At 40.3% G+C, this 22,342-nt stretch overlaps 1 protein-coding gene across 2 annotated transcripts in view; it reads right to left on the bottom strand.

Annotated features, from left to right (window-relative positions):
• LOC122539931 (neurabin-2-like) overlaps positions 1–22,342 on the bottom strand; it is a 223,942-nt gene that overhangs the window by 66,499 nt on the left and 135,101 nt on the right. For both annotated transcript variants that reach the window (XM_043675131.2, XM_043675130.2), the window contains exons 3-5: positions 12,930–13,062; positions 10,872–10,992; positions 4,516–4,620 (exon numbers count right to left, since the gene is read on the bottom strand). In XM_043675131.2, coding sequence (XP_043531066.2) covers positions 4,516–4,620; positions 10,872–10,992; positions 12,930–13,062 — 359 coding nt within the window. The remainder of the gene's footprint in view (positions 1–4,515; positions 4,621–10,871; positions 10,993–12,929; positions 13,063–22,342) is intronic.

Genomic DNA, 22,342 nt, shown 5'->3' with positions numbered 1-22,342 from the left:
CAGATGAACAGAGAGATCTCAGTGTCCTAGTGCATCAATGCCTGAAAGTTGCCACCTAGACTGATAGGGTTGTTAAGAAGGCATATGGTATATTGGCATTTATTGGTAGGGGGATTGGGTTTTGGAGCCATGAGGTCATCCTTCAGCTGTACAAGACACTGGTAAGGCCGCACCTGGAGTACTCCGTGCAGTTCTGGTCACCGCATTATAGGAAGGATGTGAAAGCTTTGGAAAGGGTTCAGAGGAAATTTACTAGGATATTGCCTGGTATGGAGGGAAGGTCTTAAGAGGAAATGCTGAGGGAACTGAGGTTGTTTTCATTGGAGAGAAGAAAGTTGAAAGATAACTTAATTGAGACATATAAGATGATAGAGGGTTAGATAAGGTGGACAGTGAGACCCTTTTTCCTTGGATGGTGAAGGCTAACACAAGGGGACATAGCTTTAAACTGAGGGCTGATAGATTTAGGATGGATATTAGGGGTAGTTCTTCACTCAGAGTTGTAGGGGCATGGAACGCCCTGCCTGCAACAGTAGTACACTAGCTGACATTAAGGCCATTTAAATGGGCATTGGACATACTTATGGATAATAATGGAATGGTGTAGATTCGATGGGGATCAGATTATTTTCACAGGTCGGTGCAGCATCAAGGGCCGAAGGGCCTGTACTGCGCTGTAACGTTCTATGTTCTAAGGCTACCCATGGAGCTTCCTGCCTGACAGTAACTGGTGGAGTGGCATGAAGGGGTAAGAGCAAAAGTCTACCCAACAGAAAACATGCAAAGCTAAGGGAGAAAGGTAGTGCAGTGGCACACAATGCACTGCTCCTGTAAAAGCTCAGCACACAAACTCCAGAGGCCATACAGCCTGTTTCTACACTAATGAATCTACACTAAACACAAGCTGCAGAATTTAAAATTTAAACTGCCATCTTTTCCTATTTTAAAATTACAGGTGTAAATGCAAATAATCACCATACTTACATTTAAATTGTGGCCCTTTTTAAAAAACTTTAACATCGCTTCACTTCAATTAGGAACCACTGGAGAGGGTACAGATTGAGGATCTGCTCCAAAAGACTGGTGTGTGACCCTTACAATTAATGCGTTACATGTCAGATGTTATCCCAAGGTTACCCTGACCTGTATGCTGCATGGACATGACTACATATAAGGTGTGGAATATAATACCTTCCCTCAAGGCGGTTGGGAGCTGTGTGGAAAGATGAGCATTTATTTGGTAAGGGAGAGGATACTAGGTGGGAACCCTGCAACTTTCCTGTTGCGTCCTTTGAGGCAGGAGTCCTTCCTTCTGAAAGTGCCCAACTGCATTTCCCAAGGTCAGAGAGCATTCCAAGGGGTAGGTCGAGTTCCCAGTGGAAAAACAACAAATCTGGTGTTTCCTCCCTACACCTTCCCATGTTCGCCTTTTCAACCTTAAAATCCGTATAATTAACTTCTGATCCAAAATAACCATCAACACCAGCCTGCGTCCATCCCTCCCCTCACCCACCAACCAAAAGCCTGCTCTAGGTCAGCATTCACTTTGTTCCGATTATGCCTCTGCACAATGTTTGTGAACATTCCATATGTTGAAGGTGCTCTGCGAATGTTGTTGCTGCTGCTTTTGTAAGAACCTTTAATAAGTGCTGTTTTGGACCTGTGTTTCACGAATGTGAATTGATACATATCTTAAGTTCCCTCCTTTAAGCTATTATAAGACATTGATTCATTAGTAAGTTACTGTTCTTTATATCGGTTATAAAAGTATAAAATCTTTTCTATTAGTTAATGTCATTTCCTGGGCAAAATGCCATTATTTCATGAACTGATTTTTTTGTTTCTTCCGATTTGCAGCTTTTCATCCAAAACAGTTTTCACTTTGAAACATTCTCAGGCCTGCACTGTTTTGCTATTAACTGCACCATGGGTCCTTTGGGGTTTCCTGTGCATTGCTATAATAAGCAACAGAACAATGTGAGGTTTTGGGATCAAGGGCAAGGCTAGGTTGTTTTCTGAGTCATCAAGACTTCCAATCCTGCATTATACTTCAGGGCAATTTAATGCTTAGGCTGCATACTCACATGTGCTAATGCCTCCCCAGTCAATCCTCTGGGTATTGTACAGGGTGGCACTTTCAGGACAGGAATCCCAAATAGCGTGGAATAGAGAGCAGGACAGGAGTTAGAGGACAGACGAAATAAAAGGAATGCCCTGAGGATGAGTGAGAAAAATGGTAAGGAGAGGTAATGCTAGAACAGTGGGAAGGGGAAAGGAGTGGGAGGGACTGGGCAAGACAGGAAAAGAGACAAGAGAAGGTGAGCGGTGAGAGAGAGCAAAAGAAAATACAGTGGCAACTAAAACTTTAAGGAGGGGAGGAGAGCCAGTAAGAGAAGGAAAGGGGGGCGAAAGAGAATGAGGAGACCTGGAGAGATGGGAGAGCAGAAGGCAGAAAAGGGGGAGAAGGAAGGAAGGAGGAAAGGACTGGATTAAAAAGAGAAAAGGGAAGGGCCATGTTCAGGAAGAATTAGAGGCCAGGACGGTTAGAGGGAGGGACTTGGATGCAGAGGGAGAAAAGTGGAAGAAAGTAAGTGGACAGGGTTCAATCTGTATTCTGGCTGAAGTAGACTGGGCCCCGTCTGCTCACCCTGCCCTGTCAACTTCAAATAACCAAGGATGCTACTTGGAGAAGGAGGGTCCACAGATAATTTGGCTGACCATATTATGAGTTCCTGGGTGGAAAGCACTTCCTACTGAAAACCTTCTTTGCCTCCTGTCCCTTGTCTCTCCTGCTGCTGCTCAGCTTGTCCTCAATGCTTCCTCCAAATCCTCCCTCGGTCAAAGGGCAACAATGAACAGGGTGACAATAACCAACCTCTCCCCTTCTTCCAATCCCTCCTGTAAAGTGTCCAAGGAGGAGAAAGAGTAGCACAGAACTCATTGCTTTCTAGGTGAAGTCAATCTTGTGTCTTGACAAAATACCTCCAACCTTGTGTCTGAAAAGCTCTCTCCTGACACACCGTAATGAGTCAATTTCCAGTATGAAGGGCACAGTTAAAGCTCAGCAACATAGCTGGCTGTTATTAGAAGAGTTTGTTAAATGAAGTGTTACCCAACATAATGGTGTGTCCTTTAACTAAGTCTCTTTAATGACTAAAAACAGACATCACAAGTGACAAACAATCCCTCAATGATTGTTCAGGCAGTTGCTCCTAATGCAAACCTCAACCTCCTAATTAATGTAGCATCTTGCACAGGCCAAAACATCATTGTGGCTTATAATCCCATTTAAAACAAAAGGAACTAAAGTCTTCAGCAAAACTCAACCCCTTCATGCCCATATTAACATGTTTAAACTATAGGCTGTTGCACTTATAAAGATGATACAAATCCCTATTTATAGGGATTAAGTTTCTCTCTAATTCGTAACTCTCCTGATCGGAATTTTTAAAATCAAATTTTGGTCATGGTACTAACAATATTAACATATGGCAGCCAAAGTAACCAAAGGAACCAACAAAACATTGTGTATCATCACACTGAGTGATGCTGCTTAACAAACTTGCCAACTACTACAGAACTGACTGCTTCAGTCTACTTGGATGTTTTCCCAGCTATTGGCTTCACAAACCGGATCTCCTGGCTTCTTGTGAGTGAGCAGTTACAAAAGGCGAAGCTAAACAATAATATCATGCATTTATTTAACACCTTCAACATGACAAGTAGTTTAACAAGTTTGAGGGAGCAGGAGGTTGATCCATGAATAATAGGAAGATGGAAAAGCATGGGAAAGAAGAAAACTGTGTAAGTTTAAGGCCAGTGCAGGGGGTTCTTCATAGAAAGTCTGGGCTAGTGGAATGTTCAACTGATCTCAAAATATAAGGGGCAGTGAAAGGAATTGGTTGTGGGTAGCTGAGACTGAATATGTCTGCCGATCCAGAGCTAAAGACGTGAAAATGCCTCCATGGTTGTTGGCTGACAAATACGATTACTGTGTTTGAAGCGATCCTCAGAATTTAATGAACAAAATGTCTGATGTGACCTGAAGCCAAGTACGCTACAATGTAATCACCACAAATGTATTGTGATTTTACTGAAAGGGTAATTACAAAACAGAACTGAACTTTCTTCAAGGATGTGAATTATTGTACTGACTGGGCAATAAAGAAAAAACCAAAACATTACAAAGGATTCTGCCTGTAGGAGAATTTTGGACTCAGAATTTGAGATGTATAATATTTCAAGCCATTATTAATTGAAGTGTAACATAAATCTTACATCCTCCAGAGCTCCATACTGAAAAAATTGAAGTGTTAATCTTCCACCAACTGATGGTAGCTGTTACTTTGATGGGAACAAGCAGTTACAGGGTATGTAATGTGTGATTGAATGAGTGAGTCAACATCTCTGAGTCTTCTGTCCAACTTTCAGCAGGAAACTGGAAAAACCTCCGTCAAAATTCCATATGTTTATTTTGAAGACCGAGTTGTCTGGGACTTCCATGAATAGTATTACCTGACAGTGCCTTTTGTGTTTCGAAGGACTGAAGCTGCAAAGCTCTGGGTCACACCAACTAGACTGATGCCATCAACCTCCACAATTAGATCATTCACTTGGATTCTGAAAAGAAAAGGAGGAAAATCAACATTTATTGGATATAAATAACTTCATTCTGTCTTTGCAGCAGCTATTTTGAAGACAGCGATTAAGTCTGCAAAATGTCACAGTCAAGCAGCAAACAACAATTTTGAAGTTTTTTTTAGTTCAAATCACAACATGAATAGAAAGTGGCATTGCAAGATGAATAATTATTACAGAATACCCTGCACTCAATTCCTACTTTGAAAAAAAATGGTTCTCATGGATTGGATGGAGCTCAGATTATATTTTTGTTAACTTCATAATCAACATGTTTGAATAAAATGTTCATTTGCAATGAGAATTTAGATCATGGTACAAAGAGTTTATTCGGAACAGGATCTGATTAATTTGCTTCAAAATGCATGACATTCAAAAGGTGATGACTTTACACGGAAGTAGTTTTATGACAGAATAGGGCTTGATAAAAATTAAAGAACAGAGATCTTATCTTCAAATTCTAACAGTGATATATTATTATGACAACTTTACTACAAGTAAAGTGAAAGGGAGGGGGCAATCCTTTATTTCATATTATTCAAATAAACTAGGGAGCACTACGCATTTTCTATTAGGCAACTCACTTGACAGATTCACTACTGGATCTGACATACGCATAATACAGTATGACCCCAAATCACGCTGCAGCAATGATTATATTTGAAGGAGTAATGGAGGGCTAACTAAGGAATCTGGGAGGGGAATGTCATGAGGGGCATGGTTAAGGTAAACAGACTAGATCTTTTCCCTACGTTGGGGAGGGGGTCGGGAGTCCAGAATTAGAGGGGTTTAATGTGATGGGGCAAAAATTTAAAAGGGATATAAGGAGCAACGTTTTCATATACAGGGTGGTGCGTGTGTGGAATGAGCTGTCAGAGGGAGTGGTGGAAACTGATACCCATTCAGATGCCTTTTAAATATTGTAATTGTATGTGAATAGGAAGGGTTTAGGGGGATATGGGCAAAGTGCTGGCAAATGGGACGACATTAGTTTAGGATATCTGGTAGGCATGGATGATTTGAGCTGAAGGGTCTGTTTCCGTGCTGTACAACTCTATTACTCTAATTCCAACACCAGTCTCAGGGTTATCCGTGAGCAAGGAATTCTAGTTGGCAATGTCAATCCACATGGTTTTGATTAATTAAAGCTCAGTGACTAATCTTAAGTGTTAAAACAGTTACTTAATGGCACGCTATATCTTTCTGTCTAAAGGCAGCATGTAAACTGTGAGAGAAACCCTGAACTGACCCTTGCATTACACTGAGTTAGGGTAGTGAATACGAAGTCAGAAAATCAGTACATTTTTTGAATAGACTCATTCATACTTATTATGATGTGGAGGTGCTGGTGCTGGACTGGGGTGTACAAAATTAAATAAGACACAACACCAGGTTATAGTTTAAAAGGTTTATTTGGAAGCACTAACTTTCTGAGCACTGCTCCTTCATCAGGTGGCTGAGGAAGGAGAAACACTCCGAAGGTTAGTACTTCCAAATAAACCTGTTATACTTTTCATGACCTAAGTTGGTCATGTGTTAAACTGACTCCTTTACTTCAAGGTAAACTGGAATGTTTTACAGAGGGGTGGATGACTTTTGACAAAATCTTGCCAGAAATAAGCCCGTGTGACCTGATGGAGATAGAGGTGCATCTCAAGGTGCAAGTTTTAACACCCAGACACAAAAGAAGGCAGTTGCTTTTGCTGAGTACAGATGCACAGATTCTCAGAGTCAGCCATGGTTAAAACTCCCCTCTCCGTGGATGGTCTCACCTCTGGAGTTCTGCAAACTGGGCATTCTTAGTCAAACTTCATTATCCAGTTCAAAAGCTCAAAATAGTGCGATGATAATTTTGAGGGATTAAGGGTTCCAAAAAGCAGAGACGTGAATTATGCAGAGTTCCTGAGAGGTTCTTCCTCTCAGCTGCAGTTACTCGTGGAAGGTAGAATACTCACACCTTCACTGACTGTTTGCAAACTCCTGGAGGGTCTGCAAACTCCAGGGTCATTACTATAAACAATAACATTGATTCCATACATTGCTGGAACATTTGACTGAAACCTCAGCAGAACACCTCGATACTGAAAGTGTTAACTTCTGCTTTTATGCACAAGTGCTCCTTGACACATGAATATATCTTATTTATTATTTATTACAGTGTTAATTATGCATCTGTAACACTGAGCCAAATTTAAAGGGTGTGAATATTCTTGTCTGACTTCAGGCATGACCCTGATCACAATGTAACTTAATCAATTGAGAGCCTAACTTTTACAATTCCACATCACTGTTTAATGGCAACTTTGACTTTCGGAAAATACATTAGAATTTTATTAGCACTTTAGTACACCTATAAATAGAGTTAAAGAGAATGAGGGTAAATACTGATTCTCAGGAGGGTTTCAGAACAAAAATTATGTGTTAAAATACTTACTTATTTGAACAAAGAGATGAAAGCCATTGGATGTGAAAAATATGAAGTGACCTGTTCCAATAACTCATGAGCAGCACTCACTGAGGGACTTTAAGAAGTAGGTCGCATGCTGGGCATTGCTTATTCGACAGAATCTCATAGCTGCAAATCGGGGCTTGAATGATTCATCTTATCATAAATACTGATTATAGCTTGAGTAAAAATTCAAACCAAGTTCAGAACTCCTCTGATCAGAAACATTTAACAATAGTGTGCGCGTGACAGTCCCTCAAAGCAGGCATGGCAAGAACGTGTGTGGAGATTTTTAACATGGTGAGGTACTGAGTTGGATTATCAGCTATAATCATATTGAATGGTGGAGCAAGCCCAATGGGCCAAATGGCCTACTCCAGCTCCTATTTTCCACATTTCAATGTGGCTGATCACTCTTACTGCTTATAAGCATATCAGAAGGCTTTACAGACTGATAAACAAGCTGTTGGGTTGCACTTCAACACATATCCCATGGTCATCAAGATGAGATTTTATCCTGGACTTTCTAGTCCAGTGGCAGGGATGTGACCACTGCATCACAAGACCTCAACCTCTTAATCAACAGTTCATTCTCTCGAGAAAACACTGACCTTGACTAAGATTACAAAAGCAGAGGAGCCAGCATTAACACATTTTTCTTGGCCGTTTTATTTCTCAGAGATAAGTTACATTTAGAATCATGTGGATGCAGCCTGTTCTAATCTGCAAGATCTGAGTGAGGTAATTTTCATGTATGGGGCACCATGGGGCCAGGATGTTCATTGTGCCTCTCCTATGAGCTTGCGCTCCAGAGGAGTTTGATTTTATAATCGGTTTGAATGTAATTTGGAATGGGAAGCTTCTGGTCTATTTGTGCTATTTAGGAGCAGGTTATTTGAGTGGTGGAAAATTGTGTAGATATGTCACTTCTTAAAGGGGTTGGGGGGTTGACATTCTTCTTGTTGGCATGTGGAAACTCAATTCTGGATCAATGAATACAATATTGATGGGTCATAACTTTTGGATAAAGAAGGCAAAACACAGTGGCACAGTGGTTAGCACTGCTGCCTCACAGCGCCAGAGACCCGGGTTCAATTCCTGCCTCAAGCGACTGACTGTGTGGAGTTTGCACATACTCCCCGTGTCTATGTGGGTTTCCTCCGGGTGCTCCGGTTTTCTCCCACAGTCCAAAAATGTGCAGGTTAGGTGAATTGATCATGCTAAATTGCACGGGGAAGGGGTAAATGTAGGGGAATAGGTCTGGGTGGGTTGCACTTCGGCGGGTCAGTGTGGACCTGTTTGGTTGAAGGGCCTGTTTCCACACTGTAAGTAAGTAAGTAAAAGTAATCTAATACCAAATCAAGGAGTGCAGTTTATGATTAGCATTGGCTGCCTTTGATCAATACAATCAGCTTAAGATGGAAATCTGGAAGAGACTTCAGGTTTCTCGAATAACAAATAATTCATTCACTATTTGCAAATATCTTCAGTCACTGCCGTGCCCTCACTTACAGCTGCACAATAAACTGCTACTAATATTTTTGCAAACTAACTTTCATTTCCCTATTTACCAAACTCACAAATGTTGAGAAAGGAAATTGAATTATCAGTTCCAACAGAGCAGTACTGAGAAGTAAGGTGAATGCATCCTTCCATGCTGGATAAGACTCTAAAAGTCCAGGAATGCATGTGAAGGGCACAAATATTAACATTGCGAAGAAATTGAATCTATCAAACCACTGTGCAAAACCAGTTATCTAGCAGAACAACAACGCTGTATGTTTGGGTATGTCAAATACAATGGTGTATATTGTTATGTTTCTCTGCTTTGACTTCTAAAACAGAACATAGCATTGCCCTCAGCTACCTATGGCTATTTCACATTGCACTTCAGTAAAAAGCTGATTGCAGAGGAAAGCAGCCCTGAAATAAAAGGCATTTTTAAAAATGGGGTAGAAGTTCATCAGTGATGTTGTTCACACATAAAACAATGTTCATCATTGATTGGAATTTAAACCAACTGGACAAAACAAAATGATCAAAGAACGCAGTTGAATAGTTAGAAAATGAAATACTAAATAATGATCATCTTTGTTTCAGTAGGCAAGAAACATCCAGCTTTTCTGTCAGGAATTTATTTATAGCCAGCTGCTGCTTTTTTCAACAGTTCCCTTCAATAACCACAACCTGAGACACAATACATGTGTTTCTAGCTGCATGGAAGATCCTTTTAGCTGTGACATAGACAAATGCCTTCATGGAGCTGTCTTAAAAGTGCAAATGCTGGACTACATTAAGATCCACCAACAACTCATTTTCACACCCCGTTGCTTCTCCAGTTCAAAACCACTAAATTATTCAAAACGCAGCCTGTCTTTCACACATGTTTTCCATTATAACTGTACTGAAAATTTTATCTAATCATTACATCTTAAGAAAGGATATAACTTCCCATACAAAAAAAAGCTCAATGATTCACCCAGATTGGCAGCCATAATTTGATCTTTAAGATTTAGTGAAAAGACAGTAAAATACGTTTCAAAGCCGAGATAACTCAAACAAAATTGCAAGCTGGTTTTGGAAAACTACAACTGAAATATAATTTTGGTATGAAAATGGTGACTGCTGCTAAAGCTGATAGTGCTGAGCTACTGCACTGAAGAATACTGCTTTCCATTCAGATATGAACAGCGAGTATTTTCAGTCCTTCATGGAATGTATTCCATATTATTGCAGCAAAATAACAAAAGGATTATGGGCGACTGGTTACATCAATGATTTCTGACATGCTCCATAAGAGGATAACCTACCTTGCAACTTCTCTTTGCACAGAATTCATGCCATTTGTAAACCCAGTCACTCTAACCACAAGCAAAGTGTTGTGACATCAGCAAAGGGTGCAGCAATATCATGGAAGTTTGACACATAAATTATTGCATAATCAGGCTCATGCAAGGCTAGCAATCCCTGGAGCGTCGGAGGCTGAGGGGTGACCTTATAGAAGTTCATAAAATCATCAGGGACATGGATAGGATAAATAGACAAAGTCTTTTCCCTGGGTTGGGGGAGTTCAGAACTAGAGGGCAAAGGCTTAGGGTGAGAGGGGAAAGATATAAAAGAGACCTAAGAGGCAATTTTTTCACTCAGAGGGTGGTACGTGTATGGAATGAGCTGCCAGACGAAATGGTGGAGGCTAGTACAGTTGCAACATTTAAAAGGCATTTGGATGGGTATATGAATAGGAAGGGTTTGGAGGGATATGGGCCAGGTGCTGGTAGGTGGGATTAGATTGGGTTGAAATATCTGGCCAGCATGGACGAGTTGGACCGAAGGGTCTGTTTCCATGCTGTACATCTCTATGACTCTATGACTGTAATTCATGTTTCTTGCATGAAACTAGAATAGAATAACCTTTATTGTATTTTAATAAGCAAATAATTATGATTTCAATCCAAGTACAGTACAAATCTGAGTCTCACCAACTGAACTTTCACTTGAATAGCAGTTTTTAATCTTGAGGCATTTCTGGCTTTATCCTCTAGCCTTCACTAATTATTTGGTAAATATTTAGCATTTCCAATGCTGCATACAAATTCCATTGCAAGCTGACAATATCTGATGATGAAATGTGTCATATTTAGGGCCAAACTTGGTCGTTACCAAAACTGATAGCCAAACATTAGCATCTCTTGCTTTACTTTTGCACAGATATGATATTATTTAGGTACATAGTGTTCTTGAATATTATAAATAACTTTAATTCTCGTTAAAACATAACAAGCCGTACCTGCCATCCCTGTGAGCGGCTCCCCCTTCAGTTACTGTCTTCACAAATATTCCAAGCTTTTCCAAGCCCATATCAGCTCCAGCTCCCATACCAATGATACTGATACCCAGGCCATCACCATCTATAGTCAGAAAGAAAGGTTAATCTCAGTTTTGGAAAGAATTTACATACATAGCATTTTCAGCAGAATGAAATATCCCAAGCTTCATTAAGTAGAGAGAAGCATAAGGAACGTATACTAAGCAGAAGTTATGAGGAGATTTTAGGACGATGACTGATGGCATTGTCAAGTACATCAGATTTTATGGGATATTTGAAGGTGGAGAAACATCTGGCAGGGTGGAAAGCAGAGGAAACTAATTCCAAAACAATGGAAATATTATTGAAGTGTAATGCTGTGATGGATGAAATGCGTGGAGGTGGGGAATGGGTGCACTGTAGAGCCAGATTAGGGAAATGAAAGGTGACTGCATGTGTGGAGTTTGCACATTCTCCTCATGTCTGTGTGGGTTTCTGCAGGGTACTGCAGTTTGCTCCCATAAACCAAACATGTGCAGGTTAGGTGGATTGGCCATGCTAAATTGCCTATAGTCACCAGGAATGTGTAGGCTAAGTGAATTGACCATTGCAAATGCAGGGCTACAAGGAAAGGGAAGGGGAAGTGTGCCTGGGTGGGATGCTCTTGATGGGCCGAATGGCCTGCTTCCACACTGTAGGCATTCTATGAGAAACTAAGGAATAACACTGAAGTTAGCTGACACAGTCCTTCTAGTCTGTGTGGCGTCCTCCCTTACTGTAACTATTCTATGATTCAATGAGTAAGATGAAATGAATTCACAAAGTTTTATAGGCAAGATTTTGCTGTAGGATAGGTAATTAGTATAGGTGAACAAATACAGTAGAAAAAAGATTATATGATGCATGGAATAGAACTTGGATGAGATAGAGTTTATGTCAAATGGAGCTTGGATATTGGAAAAGCTGAGCTTAGAGGTGATGAAAGCATGAGTGAATGCTTCGGAAGCAACGGGTGGAGGGTAGGGGGTTAATGTTCAAGCACAGTTGAGCTCTGTTACATGTAAAAGACAGAGACATTGACAACAAATCTAGTGTGAGATTTGAAGATTTGTTCAGGGTCAAGCAAGATGCTGATATTGCATTCTGTATTGGCCCATACTGACAGATACCAATAAAAGGCTGCAATTCATTGACAAATTAGGAATAAACTGCAATGACAGAAGAGAAACTGCCGGAAAAGTGCATTTGCTGTGTGGGAGCACTATGGGGTAACAGCATGGAAAACAGTCACTAGAGATGACAAGCAGAAAAGTACAGGGTGGTTAACAGTTCCTGTTGTACCATAGACTAACATCAATTCTCCATTAAACTTCTCATCAGTGTCTCTCAATTTGCATAGGTTTTGTCAAATATTACATAAAAATAAAAAAAAGAACAAATGACTTTAAAATGAGAAGCAAATTGCATCTCTAAGCTCGGTTGCCTTTATGCTCTATCCTCTAAACCCTTTGCATCTAAAAAAAATACATTTTGTCTCATTTCTCTGTGTGACACATAATATAACATACACATATATGAAATTCATATAAATTTCTCTAATCTTTGGAATTTTCTGTGAAAAATATTAGATCACACTAATACCATTTAAACATTTTGTGAATAGATGTTACAAAAAATTACTTAATGTTGAAACAGATTACTGTTTATGAATTTCCACAACTATTTTTGCAATTTTACCAGTGTTATTAAATGTTGGTGGAAACAGTACAATATGTCATCTGCTGACCAGCAGTATTATGCTAGTAACTTCACGTGTCCATCTAGTCCCTGATATATTAATCATTTTCACAGCCTGAGAACAAGACACTAGAATTAGAATGAAAGTTCTGCAGATGTTGGAAATCAGAAATAAAAACAGGAAGTGTTGGAGAAACACAACATGTCTTGCAGTATCTCTACAAAACGTGAGAGTGCTTTGCAACATTATAACCTGCCTTAAAACTTTGTATCTTCAAAACAAGTAGATATGAAATAACTTACCCTTTTCAAGTTCCACAGGAAAGAGATCCAGCCTTTCCACACGTTTTTCTAGTTCATACTCTGCTGATGCTGCCATGGGATCCACATCATCGTTTCGTCTGTCATAGTCCTCATTGGAATAAGTAGTGAATACCTGGCAGAACAACAATGATATCTTTTAATAATAAAACAATTGATGAAAAGTACGTCCATATGATTAGCTTGAAACTGAGTTTGTCAAATAACTGATATTCGAATAATCAAAAGGCAACAGAAATTATACTCGCATTGATGGTTGGGTATTCAAAGGGCTTAACTCTCTCACAGATAAAGCTTTTCCCTTCACACCTTAAACATATCTTCACGCTTCAGTACCTCATACATCGAGTTAAGTATACTCAGGCCTACTTGCAAAATGTGCCGCAAGTATTTTCTGAAAGAAAATGTTCACGGTCCTCAGTTTGTTTAAAGAGCCTAAGAGAATGGTCTGTCTTTCAGTGTCCTTTCTAACAACCTGATATCCACTTAGAAATAAAACTAGATTTAAGTAAAGTGGAAGCAAGGTTGGGTAGGCTTCAATGCACATACGTAGCAGCCCCCACTCAATAAACAGAAGTTAGGGAAGAGTGTTATGATTCATTTTGTGAAATGAAAATCTGACTCCCAGTTTTACATGAAATCACTTTTAGAAATGTATTGAAAAATGTACTACTCTTAAAAAAAAATTGCAAAACACATTTGCAATTACACAATACCTTTTACAAGACACGGCAAAGGACTCGACAGCCAATGAAGCAAAGCCAATGCAGCAAATGTAATAAACCTTATAGCCACTTTGCTCATAGTAAGATTCCACAAACCAGCAAAATGATTATGTCCAAAAGTGACCAATAATAACCTGCCTTGGATTTGCTAATTGAGGGATAAATATTGGTTATAGCAACAGGGCTCCCTTCCCTCACTTCTTCAACATAATACCACTGGATTTTTATATCTACCAAAAGGCCAGCAGGTCATTGGTTTAACATTTTTAAAAAACCTCTGGCAGTGAAGCATTCCCTTAGCCATGTATAGATTGCAAAGCCTGGATAACATGTGTAAGTCTCTGTTAGGCTTGAATTAGCAAACTCCTGGCTCAGAAGTGAGAATGGCACAAACGATCCAAGACAAAAAAGGCTAACAGCCATGATTTGATTGCCAACTGAAATTGATCTTCAGTCCAGTCCTTGTCCACCTTTCATGGCATTAATCAGAAATTATTAATTAAAAGAAACAAATTTTCAAACCCTTGCTTCATAAATTTATTTAAGTAGTAATTGCATTTCTAAACATATAATTTGCATTGAATAATACCCAGAAAAGATTAAATGGAGACAATGGATACCTAAAGTAAATGACAGGCATGGTGTAAAAAAAGCACTGATACAATTTCTAATTATGCAGAGTTATTGTCACTATCTCTGATCCAGGATACCTGGCTTCAAGTCCCACCTGCTCCAGAAGGTGTGATAATATCTCCGAATAGGTAGATTAGAGAAAATGAAAAGGCACTAACACATTTTTAAAGACAAATGATCCAACAAAAAGAGTGAGTACATAGGCACACAAATAGGTGGAAATATCAGATCGTATTCATTTATGGTAAATGCTTACTGCGGATGGAATGTTAAAATCACATTATTGCAAAATTATCAGAGGTTATGAAAATTCTCACAAAAGGCAAATTTCTTGATTTCGAGAAACAGCATAACTTAAGGTTTTTGACTCCATTGTTGAGTCATAATTGGGAGAAATAACATATCCAACAATGTCACATAGTTTACATAAACAAGGCTTATGTATTTACTTCAGTGTGATACAACATCTTATGAGCATTATTGTTCCATCATGATAACATGTGGAATGTAAACTTAAGGTCAAAGGAAAAGAAGGTTGTGCTCATACTCTGAGGTGCAGAGAGGTGAAAGGAAATGCAAAGGGAACATAAACACCATCATAAACCAATCAAGCTGATGCGGTCTCTTCTGCCACTGAAGATTCTCTATAACTTCATTTAGCATTCCATACTGCCTCAGAAACTTTCAGGAGTAGCTGTGAAATTCGCATTTGTATTACATTGAGATCTGATCAGTCAACAGATGCAGTTGGAGGAATATGTATGTGAACTAATTATTAAGATTTCACTTCAGTGCATTATTGCCGCCTGTATGGTTTTCCATAAAACCAGTAAAGTGTTAGAAATTGCTGTTGGCCTCCTGGTTAATTAATCTAACTAGTGGCAAAATGCAGCCACCACTTCTTTCATGTAATGTCCAATTGGCCACTTAAACTGATTGGGGTTATTTGCACCTTGCTATTTTACTTAGTATTTGCATAAATTTGTTTCAAGTTTTTACATGCATAGATGGTTTTCTTTTGTGTCACTGTTGTTGCAGAGTACTTACGATGAGAAGGTTACCATGGTTACATCCACGAGTCTATCTATGAAAAATTGCTGGTCGCAGTTTACTGAGCCTCCTTTAATTTGAACTCCTGATGTTCATGATGGGGGAAAATTAGGATGAAATTCGAACTGGCTGAAAACTAGGAGAGGGAACAGAGCTCCTTTCAGGATGGAATGTTTATGTCTGTAACAAATGTTCCACTGTGTTGTATATTGGAATATGGAAGAGACAGCTAAAATACTGAGATCACTCATACACCAGTAGATGCACATAACACATTGCATTCCAAAAATTCAAGATTTTTAGCACAGACATTTGCAATTCTATCGCCAACACTATTGCTAAGACTTAGTCAGACGTAATATACAACTGAGTACAGGTCGCTCTGCTATAAAGCGCATTTCGTTAGCGCAATTGACAAGTCGGACACTGTTTTTAAAGTGCGAACCTTTAAAACGTATGTTGGCTGTAACATGATTACATCGCCAACACTTTAAGCATGATTTTTCTACAATATGGGATTGCGCAAGAACACAACCATTGCATTATAGAAGAACTACCCGTATATTAAGAGCTATGTTGATTTCTGAAAAAACATTAATACAATCTAATTCTTCATAATCTTAATGTATTTGTGTTGAACTATCTCTAAATTCCACTCTGGGATTAGAGATCTGATGCAGGAGGTCAGGATTACAGGGTTCCTAATCACTGGGTGGTGCCCAGATAGACACACTGAATTGACGAGGTCACCTTGGCCTTCACCTCCTGACGTTGTCATTAGGCTTTGCCCGGCTTGCAAAACAGGGCTGAACACAGTTAATGTGTAAAAGCAGAATGGCAGAGGGCCACAGTCTTTTTATATTCCAAGTACCCACTCATCTCTTTGGAGTGGATAGATTGATTGCCCACTGTAACATCCCAAAAAAGCCAAAACTAGACAGCTTCAGCAAGTGTGGGTTGGGAAACTGAGCTACATCTGACTTTAATAAACCTGATTTGACTGAAAGCCTCCAGTTTTCATTTGGGTTGAATTCCCTCTTTAATCTGTCTTTGTGGAATCTTAGTACTACACCAGCGACCTCTGGCATGATGTATCAGGTTTTCAGTACATGTTCCTCATAAGTTATATGCACCTCAAATATCTGGCATAAAATAATCTTGGCATTAATGGCTCCACCACTCTGACATCAACATAAAATAATTATTTCCAAAACACTAGTAATATGATTCTAGCTGGTGGTACTACTGGACAGATCCCAGCATAGACCCGATATTTAACTTTTGTAGATGGTTCATGAGGTGTTTAGTCATCGAAACACATTGACATGAGGCTGCAAATGTTCTTCAACAACAGAATAAGTTTATTATGACAAAGAAAAAGAAAAGGCATCTACATGAGAAAGAGCTTAATGCAAACAGCAGAGTTTCTACCTGTTCTCAACACTATCCTTTCATTGATATTCAATTTCATAGAAATTTCACTCCTATCTTAATTTTTTAAGTTTTAACTCAACCGACTCTTTCCAATTTCTTTTCCTTTAATCATTGAGATAGTTGTATAATTCCTTGCTGATGTGAATGACATGAATCTTTCACAAATCTACACTTTTTCCTTTCCTATAGGGAGAGTTTCTTCCCTCCCACTGCTAGAAATAACAAATACTAGATTGCTTTTTCATACACTATGAAGAATTATGAAGAATTAGATTGTAACACAAGCTTCAGCTATTGAAACAACAATTCAATTTCAAACTGGTATTCAGCAAGTGAACATGGTTCAGAGATTTTTGTACTGTCCTTCTGTGACATCAAACCCTAATGCGCCTATATCCGTGATGCAAGAAAGTTCTGGATTTTCAATTTCCATTTTGACTGTGGACACTGCAATTGCATCTTCAGCCGTTGTAGTGACACCTTCCATATACTTTGCTTTTGCTCTCTGCACACACTCCTGCTCGACAACACCTACTTTTGTTTCCATACGCACGTGTGATTCCTGAGCTAGCTTTGGATCTAGCATGAGCTCAATCTGGGTCACGACTGCAAAGAGGAACTTTCCCACAACCTGAAATATTTCTGTCCCTCTACTCCTGCATGCTGTCTGGATATGATGGAATTTGCCTAAAAATGAGGCCATTTAAATATTTGGTGACTATCATGGCAAGAGTAGCATCTACATTTCTGACTCTGGGATCATGAACTTGGCATGAAAATCCAGTCAATATTCCCTGTTGGCTTGGGAAACGAATTCCCTTGCAATTTGCAGAAATGTTTTCTGCGATAATCGATGGCTATACCTGCATTGCAGACTTCCTTCCACATCAGCTTATTGCCTTCACTCAAAATCTCAGCCTTTTATTGTCCTTCTGCAGGCAACTATTGACTGAACCAACTTCATTTAAAGCTCCCAACATTACTTCTTGTCAAATATTGATTTTTAAAAAATATATGCAAATGTTCAGGAAAACAAAATTGAAAATCCTATGGTACATTCAGTCACATAAAAGCTTGAATGTGACAACAGTTAAAAAAATGCAATCCAACTTGTGAAGACTAAAGGAGTGTTGATGCTGGATTACTCATTATATTTGGGAAATTATACACATACTCCATTTTACATTTCAATGTATTAATTACTTTTTTAATTGATGAAGGAGTGTAGTTTATTTTAAGACCTGAGTAGAATGTTATTTGTCTTTGCTATTTTCTGTTTAGAAAGGCGTAAATAAAGTTATTTCAGTAAAGCTGGTTTCTGGGAAGCCTGAAGGTGTAGTTTTCTCAGAGCATTTTAAAACAGGAGTTTTTCTCACACCTTGTTTCGGTTTGTCACGGACTCATTAATGGAGACGGATTGATATTCTTCATAGACACCACTTCATCATTAAATCATATGGTTAACAGCAGCAGAGAAAGTGAATTAGATGGACCTTCTTGAGCGGAATATTACCATCTTTGACAAAGTATGATTTTATTTTGAATATTATGAAGTTTTCTCTTTGGCAGGCCGAGCATGCGTTCTTGTGCCATCCTAAGAATAAGAGGGTGGTTATGGTCGGGGATTTTAACTTTCCAAACATAGACTGGGATGGCCATAGTTAAGGGTTTAGATGGAAAGGAATTTATTAAGTGCGTACAAAAAAATTTTCTGATTCAGTATGTGGATGGACCTACTAAAGAAGGTGCAAAACCTGACCTACTTTTGGGAAATAAGGCAGGGCGGGTGACTGAGGTGTCAGTGGGGGAGCACTTTGGGGCCAGCGACTATATTTCTATTAGTTTTAAAATAGTGATGGAAAAGGAAAGACCAGATCTAAAAGTTGAAGTTCTAAATCGGAGGAAGGTCAATTTTGACGGTATTAGGCAAGAACTTTCACAACCTGATTGGGCACAGATGTTTGCAGGTAAAGGGACAGCTGGAAAATAGGAAGCCTTAAGAGGTGAGATAACGAGAGTCCAGATAAAGTATATTTCTGTCAGAGTGAAAGGTAAGGCTGGGAGGTATAGGGAATGCTGGATGACTAAAGAAATTGAGGGCTTGGTTAAGAAAAAGGAGGAAGCATATGTCAGGTATAGACAGGATAGATCGAATTAATCCTGAGAAGAGTATAAAGGCAGTAGGAGTATACTTAAGAGAGAAATCAGGAGGACAAAAAGGGGACATGAGATAGCTTTGGCAAATAGAATTAAAGGAGAATGCAAAGGATTTTTACATATACATTAAGGACAAAAGGGTAACTAGGGAGAGAATAGGGCCCCTCAAAGATCAACAAGGCGGCCTGTGTGTTGAGCCACAGGAGATGGGGCAGATACTAAATGAGTATTTTGTTTCAGTATTTACTGTGGAAAAGGACATGGAAGATATAGACTGTAGATGGTGACATCTTGAAAAATGTCCATATTACAGAAGAGGAAGCGCTAGATGCCTTGAAACGCATAAAAGTGGTTAAATCCCCAGGGCCTGATCAGGTGTACCCAAGAACTCTGTGGGAAGCTAGAGAAGTGATTGCTGGGCCTCTTGCTGAGATATTTGTATCATCGATAGTCACAGGTGAGGTGCCGGAAAACTGGACGTTGGCTAACGTCGTGCCACTGTCTAAGAAAGGTGGTAAGGGAACTATAGACCAGTGAGCCTGATGTCGGTGGTGGGCAAGTTGTTGGAGGGAATCCTGAGGGACAGGATGTACATGTATTTGGAGAGGCAATGACTGATTCGGGATAGTCAACATGGCTTTGTGCGTGGGAAATCATGTCTCACAAACTTGATTGAGTTTTTTGAAGAAATAACAAAGATGAGGGCATATCGGTAGATCTGATCTTTGTGGATTTCAGTGAGGCGTTCGACAAGGTTCCCCACGGGAGACTGGTAAGCAAGGTTAGATCTCATGGAATACATGGAGAACTCTCCATTTGGATACAGAACTGGCTCAAAGGTAGAAGACAAAGGGTGATCAGTGGAGTGCCACAAGGATCAGTGCTGGGTTCACTACTTTTCATCATTCATATAAATGATTTTGATGTGAGCATAAAAGGTATAGTTAGTAAGTTTGCAGATGACACAAAAATTGGAGGTGTATGGACAACGAAGAAGGTTACCTCAAATTACAATGGGATATTGATCAGATGAGCCAATGGGCTGAGGAGTGGCAGATGGAGTTTAATTTAGATAAATGTGAGGTGCTGCATTTTGGGAAAGCAAATCTTAGCAGGATTTATACACTTAATAATAAGGTCCTAGGGAGTGTTGCTAAACAAAGAGACCTTGGAGTGCAGGTTCATAACGCCAAATAGGATAGTGAAGGTGGCGTTTGGTATGCTTTCCTTTATTGGTCAGAGTATAGAGTACAGAAGTTGGGAGGTCATGTTGCAGCTGTACAGGACATTGGTTAGGCCACTATTAGAATATTGTGTGCAATTCTGGTCTCCTTCCTTGTGGATCTTGAAAGGGTTCAGAAAAGATTTAGAAGGATGTTGCTAGGGTTCGAGGATTTGAGCTATAGGGAGAGGCTGAACAGGCTGGGACTGTTTTCCCTGGAGCGTCGAAGGCTGAGGGGTGACCTTATAGAGGTTTACAAAATTATGAGGGGCATGGATAGGATAAATAGACAAAGTCTTTTCCCTGGGGTGGGGGAGTCTAGAACTTGAGGGCATAGGTTTAGGGTGAGTGGGGAAAGATATAGATTACTTACAGTGTGGAAACAGGCCCTTTGGCCCAACAAGTTCACACCGACCCACCGAAGCACAGCCCACCCAGACCCATTCCCCTACATTTACTCCTTCACTTAACACTATGGGCAATTTAGCATGGCCAATTCACCTAACCTGCACATTTTTGGACTGTGGGAGGAAACCGGAGCACCCGGAGGAAACCCACGCAGACACGGGGAGAATGTGCAAACTCCACACAGAGAGTCGCCTGAGGCAGGAATTGAACCTGGGAGTCTGGCGCTGTGAGGCAGCAGTGCTAACCACTGTGCCACCATGCCGCCCACAGTGACCTAAGGGGCAATTTTTCCATGTAGAGGGTGGTGCGTGTATGGAATGATCTGCCTGAGGAAGTGGTGGAGGCTGGTACAATTGCAACATTTAAAAGGCATTTGGATGAGTACATGAATAGGAAGGGTTTGGAGGGATATGGCCCAGGTGCTGGCAAGTGGGACTAGATTGGGTTGGGATACCTGGTCAGCATGGACGAGTTGGACTGAAGGGTCTGTTTCCGCGCTGTACATCTCTATGACTCTCAAACTCGCCTCATTAACCAACCTACATGCCCCTATAGTGCCCGTCTCGCCAGAAGCTTGCCTGACTTTCCCATTAATGTAGCAGGGAGTACTCACCAATACCAGGATATTCCAGTATTCATGGCAACAACTTTAAAAGGCCATTGTACATTTGATCAAGCGCTGGCAGCCTTGACATTTGCCCTGCATAGAACAAATAATCCGTGCTTTGTGGGAAGGGATCTGAAAGATCTGGTGGGTGGTATGATGCTGAGGATGATGTCCACTTCCTCCAGGGATCAAAAGAGGAGGTCACACCATCAGAAGCTGCCGACTTGGTCTACTGTTGGTACAAGGTCAATGCAGTCTCAGCCATCAGGAGCAACATCCTGTAGTGTACGAGCTATGTGCCACCATCTTCCCTCTACTGTGTCAAACCCATCAACTCTGCTACTATCACCAGTTTCCACCAGGCTCATGCTCCATCGCTATATCCGTTCCCTTCAACATTTTCCCTCACTTGTTCTTACCCACGCAAATTGCCCACACCACTTAGCCTGCATGCCCTCTGTGCTGCCTACCCACACACTCAGGAGTCCTCACCAACGTTCTCCACCTGCACCACTACAAACAGCCATGTCACTTACTTTCATTTCACTCGATTCTCCCACGTCGCCCATTCCGGGGGTAATCAGCACACAATAGGGCAGCAAAAGCCAAGACTCACTTTGAGGAGATCCTCCAGACACTATCACCCTGAGCAGCTGAATGTCCGAGCGCCAAGTCCCTCGACTGTATCAGAGGCTGCACTTGACCTATTGTGCGTTTTCCATGTGTGCTGCAGGCACATGGTGCAGGTGTGAGACCAACATAGCATGGAATCATGCTGCAACATGTCCACCCCTTTGACTGATAGATGCTGACACCAGTGACTGGCTTTCTAGCTTTGTATTTGCACAAGTTAAGGCAGAAATCCTGTGCACCTTGCAAAATGATAAAAGGCAAGGCAGGATGCAGGAAGGCAAAGCAGGGATGTTGTGAACAGGCAGATAGGTACTAAGTGAGTAAGTAAGAAAACAAGTGAGTAGTCCTGTGATGCATGCTGGTCCAATCCATGCATTACACGCTTATCCCTGCACACAAAGTGTCCCCATAGCACCATTCTAATGATAATCCCCACTGCACTCTAAACTGCAGCATTAAAGAGCAAAAGTGTAGTGTAAGTGGATTGCAGATATGCAGAGAGAATGGTATGTATTGAACGCCCATG

Source organism: Chiloscyllium plagiosum, unplaced genomic scaffold, assembly GCF_037043375.1.
Source record: "Chiloscyllium plagiosum isolate Xiang-an unplaced genomic scaffold, Cpla_swu_hap1 HiC_scaffold_32, whole genome shotgun sequence".
Classification (NCBI taxonomy): domain Eukaryota; kingdom Metazoa; phylum Chordata; class Chondrichthyes; order Orectolobiformes; family Hemiscylliidae; genus Chiloscyllium; species Chiloscyllium plagiosum.
This window is presented reverse-complemented; position numbering and strand designations above follow the sequence as displayed.